This window comes from Sapajus apella, unplaced genomic scaffold (genome assembly GCF_009761245.1).
Source record: "Sapajus apella isolate SASKATOON/1434 unplaced genomic scaffold, GSC_monkey_1.0 scaffold46, whole genome shotgun sequence".
In the NCBI taxonomy this organism is placed as follows: Eukaryota; Metazoa; Chordata; class Mammalia; order Primates; family Cebidae; genus Sapajus; species Sapajus apella.
Genome location: NW_022436986.1, coordinates 11,789,460 through 11,803,801, shown reverse-complemented (window position 1 = coordinate 11,803,801; position 14,342 = coordinate 11,789,460). Strand labels below are relative to the sequence as shown.

General features: G+C 34.9%; 1 protein-coding gene across 12 annotated transcripts in view; it reads right to left on the bottom strand.

The window, feature by feature from the left end:
* The window catches only part of FKTN (fukutin), a 94,680-nt gene that overhangs the window by 40,876 nt on the left and 39,462 nt on the right, over positions 1-14,342 (bottom strand). For 10 of the 12 annotated variants that reach the window (XR_004257492.1, XM_032240262.1, XM_032240271.1 and 7 more), the window contains 3 exons: positions 11,002-11,131; positions 8,282-8,415; positions 6,590-6,717 (listed from right to left, as the gene is read on the bottom strand). Coding sequence is in view for 11 of the 12 variants with exons in the window: in XM_032240262.1 (XP_032096153.1) it covers positions 6,590-6,717; positions 8,282-8,415; positions 11,002-11,131 (392 nt within the window). In the remaining variant the exon portion in view is untranslated. Of the gene's footprint in view, positions 1-2,345; positions 5,134-6,589; positions 6,718-8,281; positions 8,416-11,001; positions 11,132-14,342 lie in introns of those variants that run through there. The other 2 variants (XM_032240270.1, XM_032240264.1) reach the window with 2 other exon arrangements.

Below are 14,342 nucleotides of genomic sequence, written 5' to 3'. Positions count from 1 at the left end.
ACTTCTTTGAGTCACCTCCTGTTTAGCATAGGTCCTCAACCACCCGAGTCTTGCTCACTATACCAGCTTTCCATGCCTACACACACTAGCAAGAACAATATTCCTCAACAGGACTCATGTCTTATTACATTCTCCACCAAAGCCTTATGAGAGACATTCTTTATTACATCCAATCAAAAACCCCACCAAACAAGACCTTCTGCCAATTAACCGGTTTACCAACATTACCCATATCATCTCTACATGGCCATAAGTTTCCTTTTCTAGAGGCAACCAAATCTAATTTAATGGCAATTCCCCATTCAACAACAGTCATTCAAATTGTGCTGGCTCAACCCTCACTTTCAGAGAAAACTTCTGTAGAATCAGTACTCTTTACACGTTTTATTCCTACAAACTGTATCTCTCTGCAGTTATATGTAATACAAGTTTATATTCATTTTTGTAACATTTGGTAGGCTTTAATCCATTACTATGTGATTTTTTTTCTAATTGCTACCTAGCAATGAATCTTCCTAATCAGATTTCTATGCTCTGCCTGCCTAATTTAGAATTAACAGTTGAAACTGGACCCCTACCTGTCACCTTACACTAAAATTAACGCCAGATGGATTAAAGATTTAAACATAAAACCTAACACCATAAAAACACTAGAAAAAAATGTAGGCAAAACCATCCAGGACATAGGCATAGGCAAGGACTTCATGACTAAAACACCAAAAGCAACGGCAATAAAAGCCAAGATAGACAAATGGGATCTAATTAAAATTCAGAGCTCTGTACAGCAAAAGAAACCATCATTAGAGTGAACCGGCAACCAACAGAATGGGAAAAAATTTTTGCAATCTAGGCATCTGACAAAGGGCTAACATCCAGAATCTACAAAGTACTAAAACAGATATACAAGAAAAAAACAAACAAACCCATTCAAAAGTGGGTGAAGGATATGAACAGACACCTACAAAAGAAGACATATATGAAGCCAACAAACATATGAAAAAATGCTCATCATCACGGGTCATTAGAGAAATGCAAATCAAAACCACACTGAGATACCACCTCATGCCAGTTAGAATGGAGATCATTAAAAACTCTGGAGACAACAGATGCTGGAGAGGATGTGGAGAAATAGGAACACTTTTACACTGTTGGTGGGAGTGTAAACTAGTTCAACCATTGTGGAAGACAGTGTGGCGATTTCTCGAGGATCTGGAAATAGAAATTCCATTTGACCCAGCAATCCCATTACTGGGTATATACCCAAAGAACTATAAATCGTTCTACTATAAAGACACATGCACATGTATGTTCACTGCAGCCCTGTATACAATAGCAAAGACTTGGAACCAACCCAAATGCCCATCAGTGATAGACTGGACAAAGAAAATGTGGCACATATAAATCACGGAATACTACACAGCCATAAAAAACAATGAGTTCGTGTCCTTTGTAGGGACTTGGATAAATCTGGAAACCATCATTCTCAGCAAACTGGCACAAGAACAGAAAGCCAAACACTGCATGTTCTCACTCATAGGTGGGTGTTGAACAATGAGAATGTGTGGGCTCAGGGAGAGGAGCATCAAACACTGGGGGCAGTTGGCGGGGTAGGGGAGAGACAGCAGGGGGTGGGGAGGGATAACATGGGGAGAAATGCCAGATATAGTATGTACCTAAAATAAAATAAAAAATAAAAAAATAAAAGAATTAACAAACAACTGTGAATCTATTATGTGCCAAGTACTGAATCAGGTAACTACAAATTATTTAATCTAAGCATTATACTCTGTGAAGTACACAGTGTTATTCCCATTTTACAGAGGAGAAATCTGAAGCTCAGTAGGTTATATGATACAAAAAAACAGAACTCAGATTTGAATCCAAGTCTTCTAATTCCTGGGCTCACTCACCTAAAATCACACTTGTATAAAGCTTTGATATAAAAGTCTCTACATAATAAGTGTCTAGCAAACACCTATAACAAAACATTCAAAATGCACTGTAATATTTTAAAGCTGGATTTTGAAAGGGAGACTGGGGATGGCAGGGAGGTAGCTAGATATGTATTAAAAGCCAGTTGATGTTTGGAATAGTTAACAGAAAAGTAATACTTTTTTTCTCTTTTCTTTTTTTTGGTTTTGTTCTGTCACATAGGCTGGAGTGCAGTGGTACAAGTGTGGCTCACTGCAGCCTAGATCTCCAGGGCTCAGGTGATCCTCCCACCTCAGCCTCCCATGTAGTTGGGACCACAGGCACATGCCACCACGCCTGGGTAATTTTCTAAAAAAATTTATATAAAGCCAGGGTCTCATTTTTGCCTAGGCTGGTCTCGAACTCCTGGGCTCAAGCAGTTCTCTCACCTTGGCCTCCCAAAGTGCTGGGACTAAAGGCATAAGCCACTGCTCCTGGCCAGAAAGGTAGTAATTGATGGCCTGGTTTTATGATAGAAGATACCTTGGAATAACGAAAAGAAAGTGAAAAAAAAAAGTTACTCAAAGAAACTATCAGGGGAGTCATGAATGACTGAATACAATGCAAAATTCAGTATGATTTAGCAAACTAAGCACACCCATTTATGTTGGTGACTGTATACAAATTTGTATAACTTTTTAGGAATGCAATCTGGCAATACGTATCAAAACTCTTTAAAAGGCTTATACTGTTTGACTTACTAATTCTACCTTTGGGTATCTATTAAAGAAAACAACCCCCTAATAAAGTTTTTACTTTATGAATACAGGTGCCCACAGAATTTTTTAAATTAAAAAATAGAAATAAACTAATTAGAAAAATAGTTAAATAAACCTATTTTTAGGCCTTTTTCCACATTTCTCCTAAGTCTACCTAACAAATTACTTTTAAGCCACACTTCTTTGCCATTGTTTCTAGATATGGCTGATTTGGTACCTAACTACAGATTATACATATTTGATTACAGTACTGCTATCAGAGTACTTTAACATGTTTCACGGTCTAGATCATGAGATCCTTAAGAGCTGAAACTAAGTTACAGTCATATCAATATCCTTAGCCCACAGCAGTTAGTAAATACATTTTACAGAAATGAATGATAAATTACATAAAATCCACACTTGGACAAGACTGTGGTCCACAGAGGATGAATCCGAATTTTCTGAAGATCTATCCAATAAGCAGAAACCAACTATCAGAAGGTACAGGGAACCCGCTACTAGCCCAAGGAGTAGATTTCCTATTAGAGGATACAGCAATAGCTGTATTAGCCTGATAATGTTTTCATGGAGGGGTTATTAACAACATGGTAGAGATCATGATGACACTAACATAGTATACTGGTAAGAACATGGGCTCTGAAGTGATACAGGCCTGGGTCTGACTCAGGTTTGTCTTAATTTGTTTGTCCATAAAATACAGTTGATCATGATAAAATCTCCTTTATAAACTTATTGTGAGGATTAAATAAGATAACACATATAAAAGCTTGGGATGGTGCTTGGCTTATAGTAAATATTCAATAAAGTTAACTATTATTATTACCTTTCAAGCTTCTGGCCTCTGCCCTTACCAGGTGATTCAAAATGGGAAGGAGAGAAACAAACCAAATAAATCTAGACAGCATCTTTAGGAAATGTGAAGTTGAGGAATAAAAACTTCACATTCTATAGACAGAGTTGTTATATTAGCCACTTTTACTACTGGCAGATTTGGATGCTGGAGAAAAACATAATAAAGAATCCAGTCAACATTTTTAAATGGAATTTGGATTTCGGGTAAAAGAAAGGTGTCCTAGAAAGAAGCAAAAGACTGAGAACTAAAGATGGAATGAGTAGCATGAGACGGGGGAAGAAAATGCCTGCCTAGAAAATTACTAATCTAATTTATCACTGTGCTGAAGGTACCATACCTTATGCCAATGCAGCATGGTAATGCTAATAACAGTAACGGTTATAATAATACAGTACTGACAGTAGCTACTAATTACACAATACTCACAATGTGCTAGGTACCGTTCCAAATGCATTATACATACTAATTCACTTAACTTGAGGGTCAAACAGGTCTGACATTAAATCTTGGTCTTGCCATCAATAGCCAAAAGCCTCAAGCAAGTTACTTCACTCTGAGCTTTCGTTTCCTAATGTCTAACTGGAGGTGAGAATACCGAACCCACAGGGATAGTATGAAGATTAACCAGATTATATATATGAACTAGCTATCATAGTGGCTAACAGCTAGCAGATATCCTGGTAGCTATATCTTTATGATTACTGTTAATATGTTATTAAATCTTAGGACCAAAGAGATCATTCGGTAGGCCTGCAGAGTAGTTTATAAAGAAAATCTTTTTTCTTCCTTCTTGAGTTCCTCGTTTTAAAAATCATAAGCATGCTGCATTGTTAAGCTTTTCTCAGAATGAACTGTATATAAAATAAGAAATAGATTATTAGAAAGATAAAAAAAAAACCTTTAGGGAAGGGGAGATGATACATTACACTGACTAGTTTCAATAGTAATTCTAACATGCTCATGCTCCCAACTATATTTGGTGTCTGGTAGATTTAGTTACTGATTACAAGTAACTGATTAGTTACTGATTAGTGGCAAATATTAAGCAGGTTTACCTCTCTTTATAGAGAGCGCACATTTAAAAAATAAACCCATATTCTCAAACCATGTGGTTGAGAATATAAATTGGGGAAATCTCTTGGGAGGGCAATTTGGCAATATCTATCAAAATTGAAATATGCTTATATTCCCTTTAACCCCAAAATTTGAGTCTAATACTTTATCCTACAGAGTGTTTCACACATGTGCATAAAGACATGTGGCCAGAGATATAGTCATTGCAGAACTGAGGGTCACAGCAAACTACCGGAAACAGCTTAAATATTCATCAATAGGGAATTGGTTGAATAAATTATGGTATTGCCATACAATGAAATAAAGTGCAGCTATTTCTATATATACTCATTTGGAACATTTTCCAAAATATGTAGATATGTGAGGAAAAGAACATACAGTGTGTAATATACTATAAAACTATTTGTGTAAAGGGGGAGAGATGAATGTAGATACTATAGGATACAAGCATACGTCTGTCTCTGAAAGGATACATAAGAAATGAGTAATCATGGTTATTTCTGGAAACAACACCTAGAAACAGGAAAATAAGGGCAGAGGATGGAGAAAGGTTTTTTCCACACATATCCTTTATATTCTTTGAATTGTTTAACTATGTAATATATAATCTATTCAAAAATTAAAAATCCATTAAAAAGACCCTTCAGCTAGCTTAAACATTTTGTTTTTCTTCATCCACAAGGAATAGTAACATTAAAAATACTACATTTTCTTAAAGTAAATAGTGCTGCAAAGAATAAAAATGGCATATGGCTGGGGGAATCTTCCAAAGAAACTACTCTACTCAGCCATCTCCTGTTCTTTTCTCTGCCTTTTAAGGTCACAGTAACACCATAGAAAATCTGGGACTCACACCATCTGTCCAGACAGTTCTATCACTGCTCATTTCTCTTGTTAAATAATCAGAATACTTCACACTTCCCAAACACTGCTACTATAAAGAGCTGTTAAGGCAGAATGAAAGAAGCTTTTTCTATCCAGATATGTAGTAGTTGGAAATGAACAGTTCTTTTGAGATTTGCAGGTTTCGGATCACGTCAGTGAGAGAAAAAATTCAAGCCCTAGAAAGAAATTAAATAACAGGATTCTAATACTTGGCTCTAAAAATTATCTTTCTTAGAAAAAAGGTAACACTCTCATAGAAGTTCTCTAAGACTAGATAAGAATAGATGTAAACAGTTTAATACTGAGATAACTATACAGGTCTCTAATCTATAAATTTCTCATGAGACTAAGAAGAGAAATAGTTTTCTTTACTACTAGTACTACTACAGTAGTAGTAATAATAGCAGCTAATAATTACTTAGCACCCAGGACATCCTGACACTACTCAAAGCTCTTTTTGTGTATTAATTTTTAATCCTTAAAACCACTCTATGTGGCAATTTTTAGTATAACTGCCATTTTACAGCTGAGGAAACTTAGGCAGAGAGGTTAAATAACTTGCCCAAGGTAACACAGCTGGTAAAATAAAGAGCTGGTATTCAACAGCAAGCACACTGGCTTCAGAATATCTACCTCTGAAGGTTGTTGTGAGGAGTAGATGGGTTAATACATGTAAAATGTTCAGAATATGTAAAATGACACACAGACTTTATCTATTACTCAATGTAATAGATAAAGTGATTACTGTTCAAAAAAGCTGAAGGCCACAAGTTAGGGTGGAGCTAAGGTTTCCCAGGTCAGTCTGACTCAAAACCCAAGCTCTTTAGGTTCCCATTCTTTCTCTCAGAACTGAGAATAGACCAGCTGCATCATCAGCTTGAACTGACAAACCCAGAGACAATTCCTCTTCACAAACTGTCCTTATAGATATTCTCACTTCACAGACATAAACAGACTCTATGGATAAGTTAAGAAAGTGTTAGCTAATAATGGAGTCTTGAAAGTGGTCTTTGGTTTTCTTTTCATTTTCTACCTCCTGAAATTCTTTCTGCAGTGCCTTTATAAGTACTTATTTGATTCATACTTGAATTTTTTTCCCGTTTTGGCCTGAGTGCCTCCATTCCACATGTGGTCAGTTTCTTCATAGAAGAAAAAAATGTCAAGTTTTACATCATCCTTTCCCTGGAAGGATAGTTCCAAGCTGTCTTCTACCTATGGGAAAGATGAAAACCTTCACACACTGAAACAAAGGAAATACATTTTTAAAAACTTTTTTTTTAAAATAAAGAAACAGATTCTTATGTTTTACATACACAGAGTATTCATTCTAAGATGTACTTTTTTTTTCAAGTTAAAGCACCTCTTAAATTGGGATGCATCAGTAACATATCATTTAATTTCTTAACTGCATCTAAAATAATGTTGTTTCTTACAATTGATGATAACTCAGAGTAAACCACTTATGGTAATTATCACTGCAGAAAAAAAAAAAAAGAAATATCCTATTTCAGAGCAGCTTTCCGACTAAAGAAGGAAAAGAACCAAAGAAATATTATTTCCTTTAATAACCAAATAAAACTATCAGGAAACAAGTCTCTCATAACAATCAATAAATAAGTACTTAAGTAAGGAGTTATTTCTCATAGCCACATAAATAGTTTAGATCATTATATTACACACACGAAAAAAAGAAAAAATAAAAGTTAAGGTAAAAAGAAATAAAGAATTCTGGGAACATTTCCCTAAAGAAAACTTATCATACAAATAATTACATTCCCATTGGACTTGGTATATCTGTCTGCCACAGCACTAATCACAGAATAATTATTTATGCAGTCTTTCCCCCTCACAATTAGACAGTGAGCTTCTCAAGGGTAAGAACTATCATTTATTCATCTTTGTGTCACAGGTGCAAAGGACAGTGCCAGACTTATAATGAATGTTTGGTAAATGTTTGCTGAATAACTAGAGCTCTATTACTTGACTTTGACCTCAGTAAAATATTTTATTTATATTTTTTAGTAAAATAGAATAATTATGATGGAAGAAATAATTTTCTAGTGACTAAACATATTTTTACTTGCTTACTGGAGGATAACACCTTTCTGGGGAGAAGCAAATTAAGAACAAAATGATTGCAAGAGATCATGGGCTTAGGGTATAGGAATCAAACTGTCTAGAGGGAGGTTTCATTTAGACTACAATGACTTATCCCTGGTTAACCTCTGAGCAAACTACCATAACCTAGGACATGTAAGATAAACAAGAAATTGAAGTACTTATTTGAAAGGATTCAAATAATTTCTACCCCTTAGCAATCAATGGAATATTTTATGTTGATAATGACATCTGTAAAATTAACTCATGAGAAACAATGTAACTTCAGGTAGGGTGGGTGGGATTCTTATTTATTATATTAATTGTAAGAATATCATATATATTGATTTTATATTACATTGTTGCCTAATATAATAGCAATAAATTCACCTATAAGAGTTCAAGATCCTTCTTTCCTCATTATTATTAGTTGGTGCAAAAGTAATGGCAAAAACCGCAATTACTTTTGCACTAACCCAATAGAAAGCCAGATTTTCTTGCTTTTCCCTAGATAGTGCAGTAAATACAAGTGGTAATAGGCTTCTGCTGAACTCATCCTAGTCAGTACTGAGTGATAAAACTATGTATGCAGCATTCTTAACCATGTCTGAGTTGTTTAATTTAAGCTTTACAATTGAGATATGTTACTTATGAAATGAAGCCACCTTTTGTTACTGACCTTCCCAAATTTGTGTTTGAGTGGAAGTCCTGCATCCTGAAATGCTAAAATAATATCAGATTTGTAATCTTGTATAAAAATTCCTAGGTCGACATCTTTGCTATAAGGAATAATGTTGCATTGTCGATACCATCCTAAAAAGAAGATTAAATTTTTTTAACAAAATTTAGGTTTGGAAAAAAATAGTTATTATAACAAACGATATTTGTAACAATCTTTTTTTTTTTTTCTTTTTTTAAAGAGACAGAGTCTCACTATATTGCCCAGGCTGGACACAAACTCCTGGCTCAAGTGATCTCCTTGCCTTGGCCTCTCAAGTGGCTGGGAGTACAAAATGGATTTTATTTCATAGGATTAGACTTAAGGTGCTTTACCAAAATTATTTTTAAAAATTAAATCTCAAACTAAATGACTTTGTTGGAGTAGACACCTGAGCCTTCCTTTTTTTTTTTTTTCCCCATTTATTTATTTTATTGCATTTTAGGTTTTGGGGTACATGTATCTATTTTCAATGTCTGAGCACTCTCAGCTTTCTCAAAAACCTTCATGATATATTTTAGTTTCTCAATAAACCATTAGCTTTAATAATAAGTTGCGGGTGTGAATGTTTAATCATTAATCTCTAGTGGTAGAGGGGGCTGTTAAGATATGCAAAAAATATTTTTGCATATCTTTTGCTTAATCAATATATTTTTCTTGAGCAATCATTTGTAGAACCTAGCAGCTCTCAACAGTGACTACCTAATGAGTCATATGAAACAGAAAAGCAGTAACAGCTTCAATTTTCAACACACTGCCAAATGATATTTCTAGTGTCTACCATGTATGTGCTCTCAGTTAGTTGCTATAGCATTGTTTTAAAGAAATAAAACATATAGCTTAATATTATTAAGGACTCCTGGGTCTCTCCTATGATCTTCCTAATCATTCCATTTCAATTATTTCAAAAGTAAATACATGACTACGATTATCCTTATAGACATTGGTATTGGTTAATATTGTTTGGAATTATAAAATAATTCTATTAAAGAATTATAAACCATTAAAAATAGGTTTCTTAAATATCATCTAATACAACTCCCTCATAAATGCCCTTAAGTCAAAAAAACCATGGAACTAAAAACTCAAAACAAACCATGTCAAATGCCTAAGAAGTACCTTTGATGATACACATTATAAAACAATCTTGTTTCTAAAAATTAAACCTTAAAGCAAATATCACATGATGTGAGAGATGTACTTTTTTATTTTTTATTTTTTTGGCTTATTCTTCCTCCTTGGAGGAAGAACAGTGTAAATTTTCAACAAAGGCTAATAGATAGGATAAGCATATATCCCAGTTTATGCCTGAACATAATTATTAATGGTGCTTCCTTTCACTCTTAAGTCTCTTGAAGTGAACAATAAATTAGATAGCAACCCTATTAAGGCAGGAGTTGAATTAACTTTTGTACGAATATGGTTATAATAAAGAAAAAGCAAATACAGCTATAATTATCATGATAATCAAAAGATAACAAATAAAAACAAAACAAAATTTAAGATTATAAATAATTCTAAATTCCAAAGAAGTTTAATTTAACAGACAGTGGACAGAGACGCAAAAATCACTCACAGGTCTTAATAGCAACCTGTTTAAGGACTATATAAAAGTCTGTATGTCCATGTCAGATGGGACCATGATGTCCAATTAGTGATACTAACAATGACCTAGGAAAGGTTGATGGAAGACCTTATGACATTCCCTTCAATGTTCCTTTCATTAGAAACATTTAGTGCAATGCAAGCTGTTTGTATGGCACATAAGTAAAGAAACGAGGGTTTTTAATAATCATTTTTAAAAGGCAATAACAATCTTTGGGATGAAATAATAAAATGCTAATTTAAGGCTTATCCGAGAATCAACCTTAGTAGTCCCCACTTATCCATGGTTTTGCTTTTAGGAGTTTCAGTTACCCATAGTCAACCACAGTCTGAATATATTAAATGGTAAATTCCAGAAATAAACAACTCAGAAATGTTACATCAAATCTTTCAGGACTCAGCCCTAGCCTCTGTGAAATGTTCCTTGATTTGCCCAGAAGTTTTCAATAGCCGTCTAACACTACATTGTAATGTTACATCCTTCATCTCCCTTCATCTCAACATGCAGGCATTTTATCATCTCACACCATCTTAAGAAAAACAACACTGAGTACAGTAAAATACTCTGAGAGACAGAGAGATCACACACAACTGTTATTATAGTATTGTTAAAACTGTTCCATTTTATTTTATTATATTTATTGTTGTTTATCTCTTACTGTGCCTAATTTATAAATTAAATGTCATCATAGGTATGTACGTATAAGGAAAAAGCTGTGTATATAGGGTTCAGTACTATCAGAGATTTCAGGCATCCACTGGGGGTCTTGGAATTTATCACCCATGGATAAGGGGGCACTATTGTATAGTCTACGTGTTCTGATACAAATTTTATATATATTATTTATAATTTTTAGTAAACACAAACATGGCCTTTCTAACATTCCTTTTTATATTTCTCAAATTAATTTCTTTAAAGAAATCAATAGATCCTCCTTGCTGCATGCACTCATGTTTATTCTGTCTATAAATATGACACTTCAAATATCACTGCTATTTTGTCATCTCAAGCAGTAATTCCTAAAGACAGAGGACAAAATGACAAAAAGACAAATGGAAAGTCATAAGAATTTTACCTAGGCAAGTCCCACTGCTCAGCCAGAATGGTACTCCCAATTTGTTTAATGTTTTCGCTGCTAGCTGTAGTAATTCCTTTGCACTCTTCCGAAAGGCCATGGCTTCCACAGTGTTATCATCAAGGTACTGCTACAGATATAATAAAGTCAGCTATTACAGCCATTTCTAAATTGTTAGGAAACTTTCTGTGGCATCTGAATTAAATTTGAAAATTAACCCCAGGCTGGGCACAGTGGCTCACACCTTTAATCCCAGAACTTTGGGAGGCCAAGGCAGGTAGATCACTTGGGGTCAGGAGTTCAAGACTAGCCCTGCCCAGATGGCAAAACCCCATCTCTAGTAAAAATATAAAAATTAGCTGAGAGTGGTGGCCTACACCTGTAATCCCAGCTACTCGAGAAACTGAGGCAAGAGAATCGCTTGCAGGGCGGTGGAGGTTGCAATGAGCCAAGATCACGCCACTACACTCCAGCCTGGGCAACAGAATGAGACTGTCTCAAAAAAAAAAAAAAAAGAAAAGAAAAAGAAAAAAAAAGAAAAAAGAAAAGAGAAGACAGGAGAAGAAAAAGAAAAAAAAAAAGAAAAAAAGAAAACCCCATATCATCTTTTTTCTATTATAAAAATCCCATGTTAAAGTTACTTGTTTGTCCCGCACTAAAATGAGCATGTAAGAGTAGATTCTAGGAGAGAGAAATTAAAAGGGAAAGAATAGAACCAGGATTTCCAAAGGATGAGACATCCTTTTATCAGCTCCCTCCTCTACATCACAATTTAGTAGCTGGATAGTCAGGATAAAATAAGGCTAATTATGAGAGCTACAAACATAGCTGGAACAAAATGAATTTAATAATGTTTTCACCATTCAGTGATTCTATTAGTCTTTAGAGACTGTGTAGTAGGGTAGAAAGAGCCTGAGATTTTGAATCAGATGATCAAATCTAGTACACTTCTTTTTAGCTGTGACCATAGGCATAATCATATCAGAAGAATATAAGCTCTACGAGGAAAGTGAATTCATTTTATTATTATGTCTCCAGTGGGTAGAATAGTACCTGAGTATTTGCTGAATGGATGAGAGAATGTAAGAACAAACAAATCTCTCTTATATCTAATTTTCTCATTTGTAGTTTAAGGATCATTATTATACTTTGCAGGATTGCTGTGAAGATTGAAGGAGAAAAAATGTCTTGCAAATTATAAGGTCATAAAATATTATATCATTTATTCATCTTGGTTTTCTGATTCTCTTCATTTTTAGAGTATTCTAGAGCTGAGGAAAGCACTGTAAATTCTACAGTGATGCTTCACTACTTATGGGACGAAATTTAAACTTCTTGTCCTAGTGGACAAAAACACTGTGTTCTGGTCCCTGACAACTGGGGTCCAGCCTCATTTGCACAATCCTCACACTTCGTATCATAACTTTTAAATCCCCAAATATATCACAATAACTTGTAACTCCTCAAATATACCACAACTTTTCAAGCCTCCGTACTTCATATATGCTGTTTCCTTTGTCTGATATGCCCCTGACTAATAAAATCTTTCAGGTCTCAGCTCCAACCTCTGAGAAACATTCCTTGTTTTTCCCAGGAAGACATATGTATTTATTCTTCCAGTTCTTATCCAGGAAGTGTTTCTTTTCAGCCTTTATAGAACAAAGAATCATGTTTGGTTCTAGACATACAATGACAAATGAAATATCTTTTTCCTTAATAAGCTTATAATAGTTACTACTTGTAAATACCTTTACTATAATTCATATCATATTTAATCCTAATCATCAATTTATTTATATTCCCTCCAACAGACTGTAAAGATGGTTCTCTGAGGGCAAATACACATCTCTTCATCACTGTATCTACAGGTGTAGAAAGGTACCTGGCACACAATATCTGAAAAACACATACTGATGAATGGGCAAATGAATATATGATTGACCAAGCCCCTCCCATGCCTGCAACATTCTAAAATATCCTGTGATTCTTTTACAATACAGCAGACAAGAATATAGATCCCAGATGGACTATACAGATCTTAAGCAAAAAGTACCCTACCTTCAGGAAGAAGAGTTTCTTGCAGATAAGTCACTGTCTACAGAATATACAAATTACACAGGATCCCTTCTTTAATTTGAACACAACCCTTTTCTCAAAGCCACAAGTGCTCTTACAACATATGACTGGAATGAGAGACATCTTCTAATGCTTGTTATAGTGGCAAAAGCCTGGAGTTAAGAGGTAGAGATCTAGGACTCGGTCCATGCTCTACCAATAATCACAGTGTAACTGACATCTTGAAACATCAATTTTCTTATCTGTTAAGAGAATCCTTGCCTTATTACACAGAGTGACTGAAAGGATTAAATAGCAGATATAAAAATTTTGTGCTCTATGAAAACATCAGGTCTGACAGTTACCTCTTGCTGGTACTGTCCCCATATTGACATTCTCCCACCCCGATATACCTTTCCTAACATGACACTGTAACACTCTCAGAAATTCCATCTTTTCTTTCTTTCTTTTTTTTTTTTTTTTTTTTTTTTTGTGCCCAGGCTGGAGAGCAGCAGTGGTGTGATTTTGGCCTACTACAACCTCCACCTCCTGCGTTCAAGTGATTCTTCTGCCTCAGCCTCCGAAGTAGCTGGGATTACAGGTGCATGCCACCATTTCCAGCTACTTTATGTATTTTTTGTAGGGACAGGGTTTTGCCATGTTGCCCAGGCTGGTCTTAAACTTCTGAGCTCAGGCAATCCACCCGCCTCGGCCTCCCAAAGTGCTAGGATTACAGGCATGAGGCACCACACCTGGCTAGAAATTCCATTTCTTAGAACTGATCCTAGTATGTGTTAAAATGCATACGTGCATACACCTATATACCTTAAACATCTATTACAAACTTTAAATATAGTATACATACTTTTTTTTCATTTAAAAATAGCTTGTACAAGATGAACTAAAGACTTAAATGTAAAACCCAAAACTACAAAAACTCTGGAAGACAACTCAGGCAATACCATTCAGGACATAGGCACAGGCAAAAATTTCATGAAGGTGCCAAAAGAAATTGCAACAAAAGCAAAAACTGACAAATGGGATCTAATTAAACTAAAGAGCTCTGCATAGCAAAAGAACTATCAACAGAGTAAACAGGTAACTAAGGAATGGGAGACAATTTTTGCAAACTATGGTTTGCAAAGCATAGATATTAGGTCTAATATCCAGCATCTATAAGGAACTTAAATTTACAAGAAAAAGCAAACAACCCCATTAAAAAGTGGGCAACGGACATGAACAGACACTTTTCAAAAGGCATACATGTGGCTAACAATCATATGAAA